Source organism: Rhinolophus sinicus, linkage group LG10 (assembly GCF_036562045.2).
Source record: "Rhinolophus sinicus isolate RSC01 linkage group LG10, ASM3656204v1, whole genome shotgun sequence".
In the NCBI taxonomy this organism is placed as follows: Eukaryota; Metazoa; Chordata; class Mammalia; order Chiroptera; family Rhinolophidae; genus Rhinolophus; species Rhinolophus sinicus.
In genome coordinates, this window is record NC_133759.1 from 43,288,613 (window position 1) to 43,299,992 (window position 11,380).

The 11,380-nt window shown below is 52.7% G+C and overlaps 1 protein-coding gene across 8 annotated transcripts; it reads right to left on the minus strand.

The window, feature by feature from the left end:
- Positions 1-10: 10 nt before the first annotated feature.
- IL17RC (interleukin 17 receptor C) lies at positions 11-11,262 on the minus strand. 8 transcript variants are annotated; one of them, XM_074313011.1, is made up of 19 exons: positions 10,944-11,262; positions 10,623-10,644; positions 10,272-10,424; positions 9,945-10,019; positions 9,746-9,855; positions 8,819-8,930; positions 8,439-8,483; positions 6,557-6,696; positions 6,276-6,335; positions 4,632-4,686; positions 4,361-4,542; positions 4,219-4,269; positions 3,248-3,293; positions 2,973-3,094; positions 2,645-2,704; positions 2,053-2,101; positions 912-1,007; positions 751-795; positions 11-663 (listed from the first exon to the last, which is right to left on the minus strand). In XM_074313011.1, the coding sequence occupies exons 1-19, from the start codon at positions 11,046-11,048 to the stop codon at positions 35-37; spliced, it is 2,157 nt and encodes a 718-aa protein (XP_074169112.1). In that variant the 5' UTR covers positions 11,049-11,262; the 3' UTR covers positions 11-34. The 8 variants fall into 8 exon arrangements, with proteins under 8 accessions (XP_074169112.1, XP_074169108.1, XP_019603841.2 ...); XM_074313007.1 differs by having other exon boundaries at positions 11-660; positions 757-795; positions 10,944-11,261; XM_019748282.2 differs by having other exon boundaries at positions 757-795; positions 10,944-11,261.
- Positions 11,263-11,380: the final 118 nt, after the last annotated feature.

Genomic DNA, 11,380 nt, shown 5'->3' on the forward strand with positions numbered 1-11,380 from the left:
GAGACGTGAATAGAAAAATAGCGTCTGCCTTTATTCAAGTCCTGTCCCCTGCCTCAGGTCCCATCTTGCGTCCTGTCTCTGTGGTCCCTGGGGGTCGGAGGCAGCAGTCCAGGGCAGGCTGAAGGGCTCGGGACACTTGCTCCGCCTTGTCCGCGAGCCGCCCCGGGCGGGGGACGCCGGGTCCTTGCAGGGCTCGCAGGAAGTCGGGCAGCTGGGAAGGCAGGGCGAGGACAGGCACAGCGCGGAACAGGGTGGGCACGGCGTCCGGACGGAGCAGACTATCGAAATAGGCCCCGATGTAGCGGCCGGGCGCCCGGCCCTGCAAGAAGTCGGGCAACACGCAGCTGAGTGACGCGGCGAAGGCGTCGTGCGGGCTGTGCACCCCGGACGCCGACGCCCTGTCCTGTAGCCACTCGTGACACAGCGCCACGGCTCCAGGCGAGAAGAGCAGGACCACCACGCCGCCCTCCTGTAGGGTCTGGCGCCGCTGCGCGTGAAACCAGGCCAGGGGCCCATGCGCGCTCAGTTCACGACGGCTCCAGAGGTCCACGGCCACGCGCAAAGGCAGCTGGCACAGCGCCGACGCCAGGGCGCCCACCAGGCGCTCGAAGCCCTCGTCGTCGGCCGAGTAGAGGAGCAGAGCCGCGCGGCTCCTGGCGGCTGCTGCCAGAGAGAACAGCGGGAGGGAAGACGTGAGATGGCCGGAGGCCCAGCCCTCTGGGGGCGGCCCCCGGCCCTGCGTGTGCTCACACTCACCCCCCGCGTGGAAGTCCTCTTTCAAGAGCCTCAGCCACCCTGTTAGGGGAAAGAGGCGGAGGCAGCAGGTGAGTTCAGCCGCTACCTCCTCTCCGTGAACTCCCAAGCCCACTCCAGCCCTGCCCCTGGGGAATAGGGAGCCTGGAATTGCTCACCTTTCACGTGGTCCTTCTTGAGAAGGAGGAGAAGAAAAAGCACAGCGGCTAAGAGTAGGCAGGCCAGCCACACCAGGGCCCAGCGTTGGTGGGTATCTGGGAAGCCCAAGGGAGGAGATGGGCTACTTAGAGGCCTTACACTTTTCACCCCACTTCACGAAGGAGAAAAACTGAAGCTCAGAGAAATGAAGTAATTTGGCCAAAGTCCACAGCACATAGTGTCAAAGCCAGTATATGACCATAGACCCATCTACTAATAAGTTACTTCACTTTCTGCCTCAGTTTTTACCTCTGTAAAACTGGGTTAACAATAGAATCTACTGATGGGGTTGTTGTGAGAACTACATATATTAATAGACATAAAGCCATAGTAAGTGCTCAAATGTCAGCAATATTATTGTCCCCTAAGCCTAGAGCGGCTGGGTCCTTGACTTCACTCTCTCGGATGACTGCGACAGCCTTCTCACTGGTGTCCCTGACCTCTTTTTGCTTCCAATTCATTCACCACATGGCAGCCCCAGAGATCTTTTAAAAATACAAGTTTGATTATAGCCTTTTGGGAAGCTCTCGTATTTAAGCTGCTCTTAATGTAAATTCCAAATTCCTTCTGTTGGCTCCCAAGGCCCTACATGGCCCTTGCATCCTCATCTCAGGACAGAGGCCTGCCTCCCAAGACATTCCAGCCCCACTGACCACCTTGGAGTTCAAAAAAGCACCTCGTCACCAAACTGCATCTCTACCCCCTTCATGTAGATCAGCCTTCAGAGTTCAGCTTGAACCTTTTCTCTGATCTCCTCACCTCACCCAGGTCAGGTCCCCATGATATGCATTCATGCGTTCCCTTTGACATTGTAGTGAGTGCTTCCATAGCTCACACTTACTAAATGTAAGTGATTTGAGGCTAATGTCCTTCTAGCCTTCTATGGCTGGGGTGGGGGCAAGGATTGTGTCTTGTTGGTGAGATTGGGATGCCCTGTAAGTTCTCGTCATAGTTTCTGAATAGATGAAGGAGTGACCCTCTGATTTATCTGAGCCAGGGAAGAACAAGGCCATTGCATATGCTGCCTCCAGGAATGGTCCCCGTCAAGATTCTAGCTCCTGGAGAGCTGGGAAGAGGAAGGGCAGTTCTTGTCATACTCACACTTATTCATAGGGCAGGCCCATAGTGCTCCCAAGTCACCGTCCCACAGCTGTAAGACACAAACGACCAAGCCCAAAGCCCTTAGCTTGCTGCTAGCACTCGCCAAGTTCTAGCCAGCCTGATCACCAAATTCACAGCCTCCACTGTGCATGTTTTCTCCCCCCCACCCCACACACACACTGCAGATTCCCTCAAGCTGCTCTGCCTTTGCTCAGGCTGTGCCTACTGTCTGGACGGTGCCTTCCTCCATGCCAGAGCTGACCCACATGAAAAGACCCTTCCTTGAAGCTCTCCCTGGAGATCAGTGCTTAGCATATGTGACTGTTATCTGTTTACTGGTGTTTAGCAAGCAGTGAACAACTCGGGGACAGGAACTATACTTCTTCAACTCTTAGCTTTCCCAGAACTGGACACAAACTAAGCACAAATAGGTGGTGGGTGGGTGCTAGAAGGACAGTGAAGAGGCCTCTATCTAGGAAGAGAGTCCCCTGGTGCCCTCTGTTGGGCACAGGAAGAGGTGAGAGGCTGAAGGTAAAATGTTAGGGCTATTGTTCTTGGGCATTGGGGCGGGGGCCTCTTGCCACCTACTCACCTGTAGACACTGGCCTGACTGCAGGTCTTGTAGTAAGTGCTCTCCAAGGCGAGCTGCCCTCTGCCAAGCCAAGGGGTAAGGGGCTGTCACCTAGGGGCACTGCACCTAGGAGACCACCAGGCTGCAGCTGAGCAGAATGGGGGTTTGGGGCTGGGAGCCTTCTGAGAGGCCACTGAGAACAGGGCTCAGGCTTGAATCACCCCCACGTTCCTGGAGATCAGCACAGAGCCCGGCACAGAGGAGGGGAACATTGAATGCAGGGAAAATTTGAGGCCAGGTTTGAGATGGAGCTGGAGAGATACATGGAGGAGGGTCCCCCAGCACTCACTGTGGATGCCCTGCTGAGCAGTGGGGTGCAGCCACTGGGTTCCAAGGCACAGAGTGATCTGTTGTTCTGGGGGCCTCGTGTCTCCACCAGCAGCATATCATCCTTGAGGGGCCCCAGAGAGTCTGAAAGGGGTGAGAGCCCACTCTGAGACCCAACCTTGCTGGGAGCTGCCATGTGCACCCACCATGCCTGACCTTCACCTCCAGGAGCTGGCACTTTCTGTGTTCACCCCTATTGCAATGGCCCTGCCCCACCCTCGTCCAGGCCCCACTCACCAGACCACAAGCACTCTTGCAGCTGCAGCTTCTCCCAGCTGCTCACCTGCTTAGAAGGGGCCAGGGTCAGGGGCACACAAAAAAAGAAGAGCCAAGGCCAGAAAGACCAGAAGAGAAGGGACAGGCAAGCGGAGGCCTGTTGGGTGGGGTGGGGCGTCTGCACTCTGGACCTGACCTTAGGCAGATCTGGGTTCCAGGCTGGATGATTAGGAGTCACTCCATCTTTTTCAGCCTCGGCCTTGTGAGTTCATCTGTGCTAATGGTCCTTATGACCCTAAATTAGCTCTTTTCATGTCTGACAAAATGCATACATTCCCTTCTCATCTAACCACCTGACCACCCCACTTCAAATTGCAACCCCAATCCTCCCTTGTCCTGCCCCACATTTCCATAATTTTAGCACATTATAATAATTTACTTGTTACATCTGTTGTCTGCCTTTCTCCTTTAGAACATAAGCTCTATAAAGATGGCAATATTTATTGGTTTTATTCACTGACATCTATCCCAAGTGCCTAAAACAGTGCCTGGCACATAGCAGATGCTCAATAAATCTTGAATGAATATGTTTATAATCATCCTTTGAAGTTGTAGAGCAACCCATTATACAGGTAGGGAAACAGAATAATGATAACAATAATAAAAGTAGCTAATATTTGTTGAGCATTTAGACTGTGCCAGTCCCTAAGATGAAGCTCTTCTCTTATTTAATGAAGTAGTTACTATTAACATCCCCATTAAACAGATGAGATTGACCTTCAGAGAGGTGAAGTGACTTGCCCAGGGTCCCATGCACTGCTAAAGTAAATAGTGGAACTCCTATACTAAAGAGGAAGCCCGTAACCATTTTGCTCCAGGGACCCAAGGATAAAGTGGGTCCAGGAGACAGTGCCTTGTCTGGGGCGGTCCCTGCCAAGGGTGAGGGGTGGGGGTCCTGCCCCCAACACAGCGCTCTGGCATCCGCTTCTTACCTGGACACAGAGGTTAGGGTGGCCTTTCAGCAATGGGAACTCAACGGCCTTCTGTGATAAGAGGGGAATGGGTGGGGTCACGAAAGGTGGCCCCCTGCGCTCTCCTTCCTCCCCCACCCGGGCACCTCTCTGCCAGGCTTACGTTCACAGTGACATTCTCTCGGGACAGGGGCGGGACCAGCGGCTGGCAGGGACCCCCACCGAGTGCCTGCCAGCACAATGTGGCCTCGGCAAGCAGCGAGCATGGCGCGTCCAGCCGCCAGCCCCTTGGGGGCAGCAGCTGCAGCCTGGCAGCACGCCAGAGGTTGCGGTGTGCACGGGGGTCTGCAGGGAGAAGGCTGAGTCCGTCACTGTGCGCCCTGCCTGTAACCACCTGCACCACTCCCCACCCTGGCCCCTGCAGGTCTGCTCACCCTTCCTAAAGGGACAGATGCTCGTCCTGACCGAGTCGGGCTCCAGAGGCCACACCTGGAAGGCAAGCAGGGCTCCACAGTTAGTTCAACCCAGCCAGCCTTCCAGAAGCATGTGCCAGGCCCTCTGTGAGGCACTGGGGACACTTTTAGGCTGATATTTAAAATGCTCAGTCTTTTCACCTTGTGCAAGGCTCTAGAGATGTACACATTTATTCTTTTCAACAAACCCTATGCCACCATCTGGCAACATCTTCATTTAAAAACTATTAATGAGTACCCACTGTGTGCCTTAGCACTATGGTAGGCATTAGAGACATTCAATAATTAAATCCACGATCACTTTGTGAGAACCGCTGTGCCAGGCACTGTCCTAGGTGTTAAGGACACATCCATTTATTCTTTCAATAGACTTTTAAAATGTATCTATTATGTGCTTAGTGCCGTGCTAAGCATTAGAAATAATAATTTACTCAGCAAACCTTTAATTGAGAGCACCTACTACGTGCCAGGCATTGGACAAGGCTCTGGGGGAGCCTTGCCCTACTAAATTTGAATTAGATATTATTTCCTTGACTTCAAGGAAATGACAAATTCACAGTTGCATTAAGGATAAAACATGTACATAAATTAATAATTTGATCACTCATTTATTGAGCATCTGTTGTATCAAGAAATGAGACAGGTGCCCAAATTAAAAAAAAAAAAGGAGGTGATCAATGGACAAGGAAGGACAGAAGTACAAGGAGATGTGTAGATAGGAGAGGCCAGGAAGTTGGAGAAAAGCTTTGGGAAAGGCGTTATGTGAGTTGTACGGATTTGGATGAATGGAAAGAAGTGGGGGCATTTCAGGTAGTGGGGCCACCTAAGCAAAAGTGTATCTTGCTTGATAGCTCCATCTGGATGGAACAAAATTCCCATGAAGGGGAATCATGGGAAAGACACAGTGGAATGGTTTAGTTGGGGGTCAGAATATGGGGCCCAAAATTCCAGAAAAGCTCTGGGAGACAGGAACTTATTGAAACAGTCTAGAGGAGAGATGCTATAAGCCCAAACGGCTGAGATGGAGAGGAGAGGGAAAGAGAATGAGAGGCATTGCTGTCAGATGTCAAATACATGGGACCTGATGACAAATGTGCAATCAGACGGAGAGGAAAGAGCCAACATACACAAGCTTAGATGTGGCACATTTCCTCATAACAGCCCTAGGAAGTTGGTACTATTATTTTTCCCATTTTACAGATAGGAAAGAGGCTCAGAGAGGTGCAGTGACTTGCCCAATGTCACATCGCTAACAAATGGCAAGAGTCAGGATCCAAACCCATCTGAGTTTATAGCACATATTCTGCCCTTCAGGGGAGCACAGAGAGGGAATTGGAGGAGTAAAGTAAGGCTTCCAGGAGGTGGTGACATCTGAATAATGGGCCATGAAGCATAAGTAGGAGTCCTGTGTATAGAGGATCAGGAAGAGCATTCAGAGCATGCAATAGTCAGAAGGCATAGGACAGCAAAGTTCAGGGGAAGGCCAGCCATAGTTTCCATCTCAAAGAGGAGGGTGGAGGTTGATGAGAACAAGACAGTGAGGCCCACTGCCCTCACCAACTCCCCAGTCCCCTTCCCCTGGCACCCAGCTGGACTCTGTCCTACCTGAATACAGAGACAGGGAACCAGGTCTGTGTGGTTCAATGTAATGGTTTGCGGTCCAGTCTGTGGGACAAGCAGAAGTGGGGAAGTTGGAGAAGATAAGGAAGAGAGGAAGGTTGGAGGCCAAAGTTGAGGAAACCAGGCAGGAAGCAGTTCCCCCACCAACACTTTCTTTGGGTGTGGATCGCTGTGTCCTCTTCAAGGGTCCCCTTATAATGCGTTCATATCCTTAGCATGGGCCTCGGCCTAGAGTGGGAGTGGATGTGGGGTGGGGGAGGCCTCACCAAGTTTCTGTGCCACCAGGGTTTTGTAGGGTTCTCGGCCTGGTTCCAGTACAGGGAGAGGCCGAAGTGCTGCTCCTCAGAGACGTCCAGGACCAGGTGCACAGCGTCACCCTCTGCAGACACGTTGAGCCATGGCAAGGCTGTGGGGGAGCCAAAAAAAGACAGACCCCCTCACTCCTCTGTACACCCAAGCCTGGGCCATATTCCCCAACTGACCCTTTGGAGTTCCCTTCAAACTCCTTAGGCAGGGAGGCCCCTGGAGGGCAGAGCCTGTGTCCCCAGCAGCCAGGGACCAAACCCATGCAGGCCCCAGTATGGGTCTTGAGACCACCCTTCCCCCTGACTCTCCCTTTGCAGCCAGAAGGATACTGTAACCACTGTAAAATAAATAATTCTCCTCTGCTCAGAAGCCTCTGATGGTCCCCCATATTACTCCCAGAGTAGAAGATGGCGTCCTTACAATGGCTTGCAAGGCCCTACCCAATCTGGCTGCTGTGACCACTCTAGCCTTATCGCCTAGCACTAATTAATCTGCTGCAGACACACTGAAATGTACCAGACACACTCCTGCCTCAGGCCCTTTGCACTGACTGTTCCCTCTGAATGGAACCCTTTAGAGCAGGGGTGTCCAAACTTTTTTCAACGTTTTTCACCAAGGGCCATATCCGGTAAAATACAAACAGCCGGGCCACTCACTCGAGGTAAAGTACGTATTGCCTCACCTGGTTTATTTAAGTAAACTAAATATATTTTTGGAATTTGCTGTGGGCCAATTAACAATGGATTGCAGGCCACAGTTGGCCCGCGGGCCAAAGTTTGGACATCCCTGCTTTAGAGTGAGGCCATTCCTGACAGCTACAACTCCTAACCTCCCTATCCCCCTTCCCTGCATTTTCTCCCTAGCACTAATCTAACTATTGCACCAACTAACTATTGCATATTTCACATCCCCATGTGTATATCGTGTCCTTCCTCACCCGCACCTTGACCCTGACCCTGACTCCCAGCTAGAATGTTGGCTCTGGGCAGGGATTTTGTCAGTTTTGTGTATTGATTTGTCTCCAGTGCCTAGTGCTATGCCTTGTGCAGGCTAAGTACTCAATAAATATCTGTTGAATAAGTAAACCAATGTGTAACTGAATGAATGAAGACATGAAATGCACGATGTGTATCTGTATCTTCAAAGCTCTGGTGCCATGTAGTCTTTAATGGGTTACCAGAGGCAGGCACGCCAACCTTAAGATCAAAGGAACCAAAAAGAAAATGAAGTTGAAATAATTTAAGAGTTCAAAAAACATCACAGTGAGAGCAGAGATTCAAGACGGTGGATTAGGAAAAAAACACAGTGTTTAGATCTTGATCTGGGTGGTAGTTATCGCAAATGTATACATATGTAAAAAGTAAAAGAACTGAACATTAAAATCAGTGTGCTTCATACACTTTCTGTATGTGTTACACCACAATAAAAAGAAAATACAAAACAAAAAAATCTAGTGCATGGGAAAAACCATCAGAACCTTGACTTTCTTGGCCCTTATTTTATGATTTAATATAATTTTTTTTGATATATGGGAGAGGGGCACCATAATCTTGACAATGCTTTAGGCCTCTAGATGTCCCTGGTACTAATGAATATTTGTTATAGGGAGTAAGAGATTCACCTTTATATTCCTAGTGCCTGGCACAAAGTTGGAGCTATTGCAGTTCATGTGTGATGGATGGATGGATGGATGGATGGATGGATGGATGGATGGATGGATGGATGGATGAGCTCTGCCAGCATCTGGGATGTGTCAGCCCAAACCTGAATCCAACTCCAAGGGTTCCTAATACTCCAGAACCTGGCCCTCCCTCCTCCCAGCCCCGCTGGCCCTGCCCCTACCCCAGCAGCTCTGGATGCTGTCCTGAAGTTCATGTCCCCTGCAGTCTGGGGAGAGATCACAGAAAAGCCTCCGGTAAGGCTGGGGACCAAGGAAACAAGGGGGGCAGCTCAACTCATGGGGAGCTCTGGAAAGGGCTCCTTGTCTCCTAAATACCACCCACATCTATCCAGTCCCCGAAGCACCTTCCCCAGGGCCAGGAAAACCATGTCACCTCTGGCGAGGAGGCAAGAGGGACTGACTGAGGAGGATGATAGCTCACGCTGCTGCCTGACAGTGGACAGCACGAGGGAGGTGGTGAAAGCAGAAGGGGAGTGACCAAAGGGGAGAGAGACTAGGGGGGACCAGGACTTGGGGCCCCTGAGGCTCTAGGGCCACTTACCAGGCAGCTGCTGCGTGAAATTGAGTTCCTTCTGGTATGTGGGCTGCGTATATGACCAGATTTGCACCTCAGCCCCCAGAGCAGCCTCGAAACAGTCAAATACTACAGAGCCCTGTGAGGAGAGGGGTGGCAGAAAGCTGGTGGTATAGGGTTTAGAATCTGGCCAAAGGCTCTAGCTACTCTGCGTGGACCCCTCCCTTCTTCCCTAATTAATGACTGTATTTGTACGGTATGGCTTGAAATTCTGCCATTGAAGTTTCCCTCAAGAGCCCCCAATTCTAAAGCACACACCCTCAATAGGGGTGTCAGCAGGGCAGGAATAAGGGCCCTGGCTGCTTGAGTCCCTGCCCCAACCCTGGCTGTCCTGGATCACGTGGATAAAGCAAGGTGCTCAGACACCCCTCCCCACAGCAGTGGTTTTCACATCCAGTGCCTCACTGGTCCTCACGATTGCCCTGGGAGGTAGGCCAACAAATGTTCTCTACAATTTCCCAGATCAGAGGATATTAGCTGGGGGTAGGAGGAAGTCACAGGGTTCAGTGATTTGGCCTGAGTGGGGATACACCCCCCTGAGGTAGCCCCAACACCCTGCACCATGGGGCAGACATGGTATGGCAGGAAGTCAAAGGAGTGGATCCTGCCCACAAACTTTCCCTCTCCCAGTCTCAGTTTCCCTATCTGGAAAATGAGGGTAATGATAATCCCTAGTTCATGGCATTATCACATCATTTAATTCTCACAAGAACCATATGAAATAGGACTACTCTTATCCCCACTTCACAGACAGGAAAACTAAGGCATGAAAGGCTAAAAGGACTTGCCTACAGCTCTGATCCCAATCAGGACTTAAAGAAATCATGCATTTGGAAGCACTTTACAGATTTCATATTTAGAGGTGATGGTTATTGTTGTTATTATTTCACATACCACAGACTGACCAGGCTGCACAAGGGCAGCAGGCACTTCCACCTCCAGCAGGACACAGCGGGCAGTAGTGTAGCTATGGAAGGAGAGTAGAACTTGGGCCTGGAGAGAGGCTGTGAGCAACAGGGCAGGGGGTTGGTCAGGCCCAGGGACCACACGCGGTCCTAGTGAGGGGCAGTTGGGTCAGCCAGCTTGTCCTCACCATTCCTAGGCCCCTCACGCTCTGAGTCAGCTACTCTTCCAAGTCCTTCCTCATCTTTAGGCTCTTCCCAGTGCCCTGGAAGGACCCAAGAACGAGGCCCAGGTCAGGCCCCCTGCTCTGGGCTGGCTTTGGGTTTGGCTTCCAGAAAGTGCAGTTTGAGGAAGCAGGGGCCAGGCCTGGGGCCTAGGGGTTGGATGGGGAGACCAGACTGGCCTGGGGGTCCTTCAGCAGCATCCTCCAGGAGGACAGAGGCTGTCCAGGGCTGCCTGGCAGATAGATGCCCCAGTACTTAGGCCCCTCCCATGTATACATGGATGACATACTCACCACGCACAGCCAAGTGGACAGCCACACGCACACACAGGTCACAGTCAGTCTCCTGGTGGCACCTCAGCACCAGCTCTGTCTGCAGGCGTGTGGGCACCAGCACGGGTCCTGGAGCGGACACAATGCTCCCAGGCAGGCAGAACAAGTCACCGTCTGCGCATGAAGGACTGGGTGAGCGCTGAAGCAGTTCCAAACCCAGAGTTTGGTTGTACCTGACACCCCCCAGAGGGCCAAAGAGCTTTGGGCAATTCCTGGGCTGAGGGATGGCCATGAGGGCATGGAACTGGGACAGCTCCCCTCCCTTCCACCAACCTTGGAAGTCCTTTTCTCTCTAAAAGTAGGGCTACTCACCCCAGAGGTGGCAGGAGAGGCCCTGGGAAGGAGGTAAAGGAGAGTCAGAGATTAGGCTCCCAAATCTAACCATCGTTCCCTGTCTGAGACCCCCCCACCTATCTCTTTCTGGGGTTTCCTATCCCAAGCTCCTCCCAGAGGAAGACAGACCAGGCTCTTGCCCACCCCCCACCCCGTTCCTCTCTTACCCCATCAGTACCAGACAGACCAGCCAGGGCAGTTCTGGCGGTGGTGGTGGCAGTGACAGGAGCCAGGCTAGGGCCCTGATGGGCCTCAGACTGAACCGTGAGCCTTCCCCAACCCTCCCCAGACTCGACTCACCGGAGAGCAGCGAGCAGTGTCCTGAGGCCCCACAATTCTCTCCAGAGAGAGGACCACGGGGCTTCGGCCCAGGGCCAAGGACAGCAGGAACCAGGGCACAGGCATCTTCCAGGTGCCAGGCAGCACCCAGGCCTGAGGCCCTGTCCTGCCCCCCCAAGGGGGGGCAGACACCTCACCTCTGCTCCCACTCAGCCCTGTGCCTTTGGGAAGGAGGGCCCAGAATGTCTCCCCAGCCTCCGGGGTCCCAGCGCTGGCTGGCTGGGGCACTCCCCTCCTGGGAGTCCTGATTCCACTCTCAGTCCCGGCCAACGAGTGCTTTCGTTTTGGCTCCCGGCAGGCAGCTGGCTGTTCCCGCCCCACCCTGGTCCTCCCACCAATACCAGGCCTGGAAGCCAGCAGCCTTGGACTGGGGTGGTGGCCTCCCCTCCTTCTTTCCC

What these genes read in the sequence shown, in the direction of transcription:
- IL17RC (XM_074313011.1), bottom strand. Translation starts at nt 11,048, where the DNA reads ATGCCTGTGCCCTGGTTCCTGCTGTCCTTGGCCCTGGGCCGAAGCCCC. An exon ending in TGTCCACTTGGCTGTGCGTG is followed by an intron (nt 10,020 to 10,271) that starts GTGAGTATGTCA and finishes GGGTCCTTCCAG; the next exon opens with GGCACTGGGAAGAGCCTAAA. An exon ending in TGCAGCCTGGTCAGTCTGTG is followed by an intron (nt 8,931 to 9,745) that starts GTATGTGAAATA and finishes CTCTCCTCACAG; the next exon opens with GGCTCTGTAGTATTTGACTG.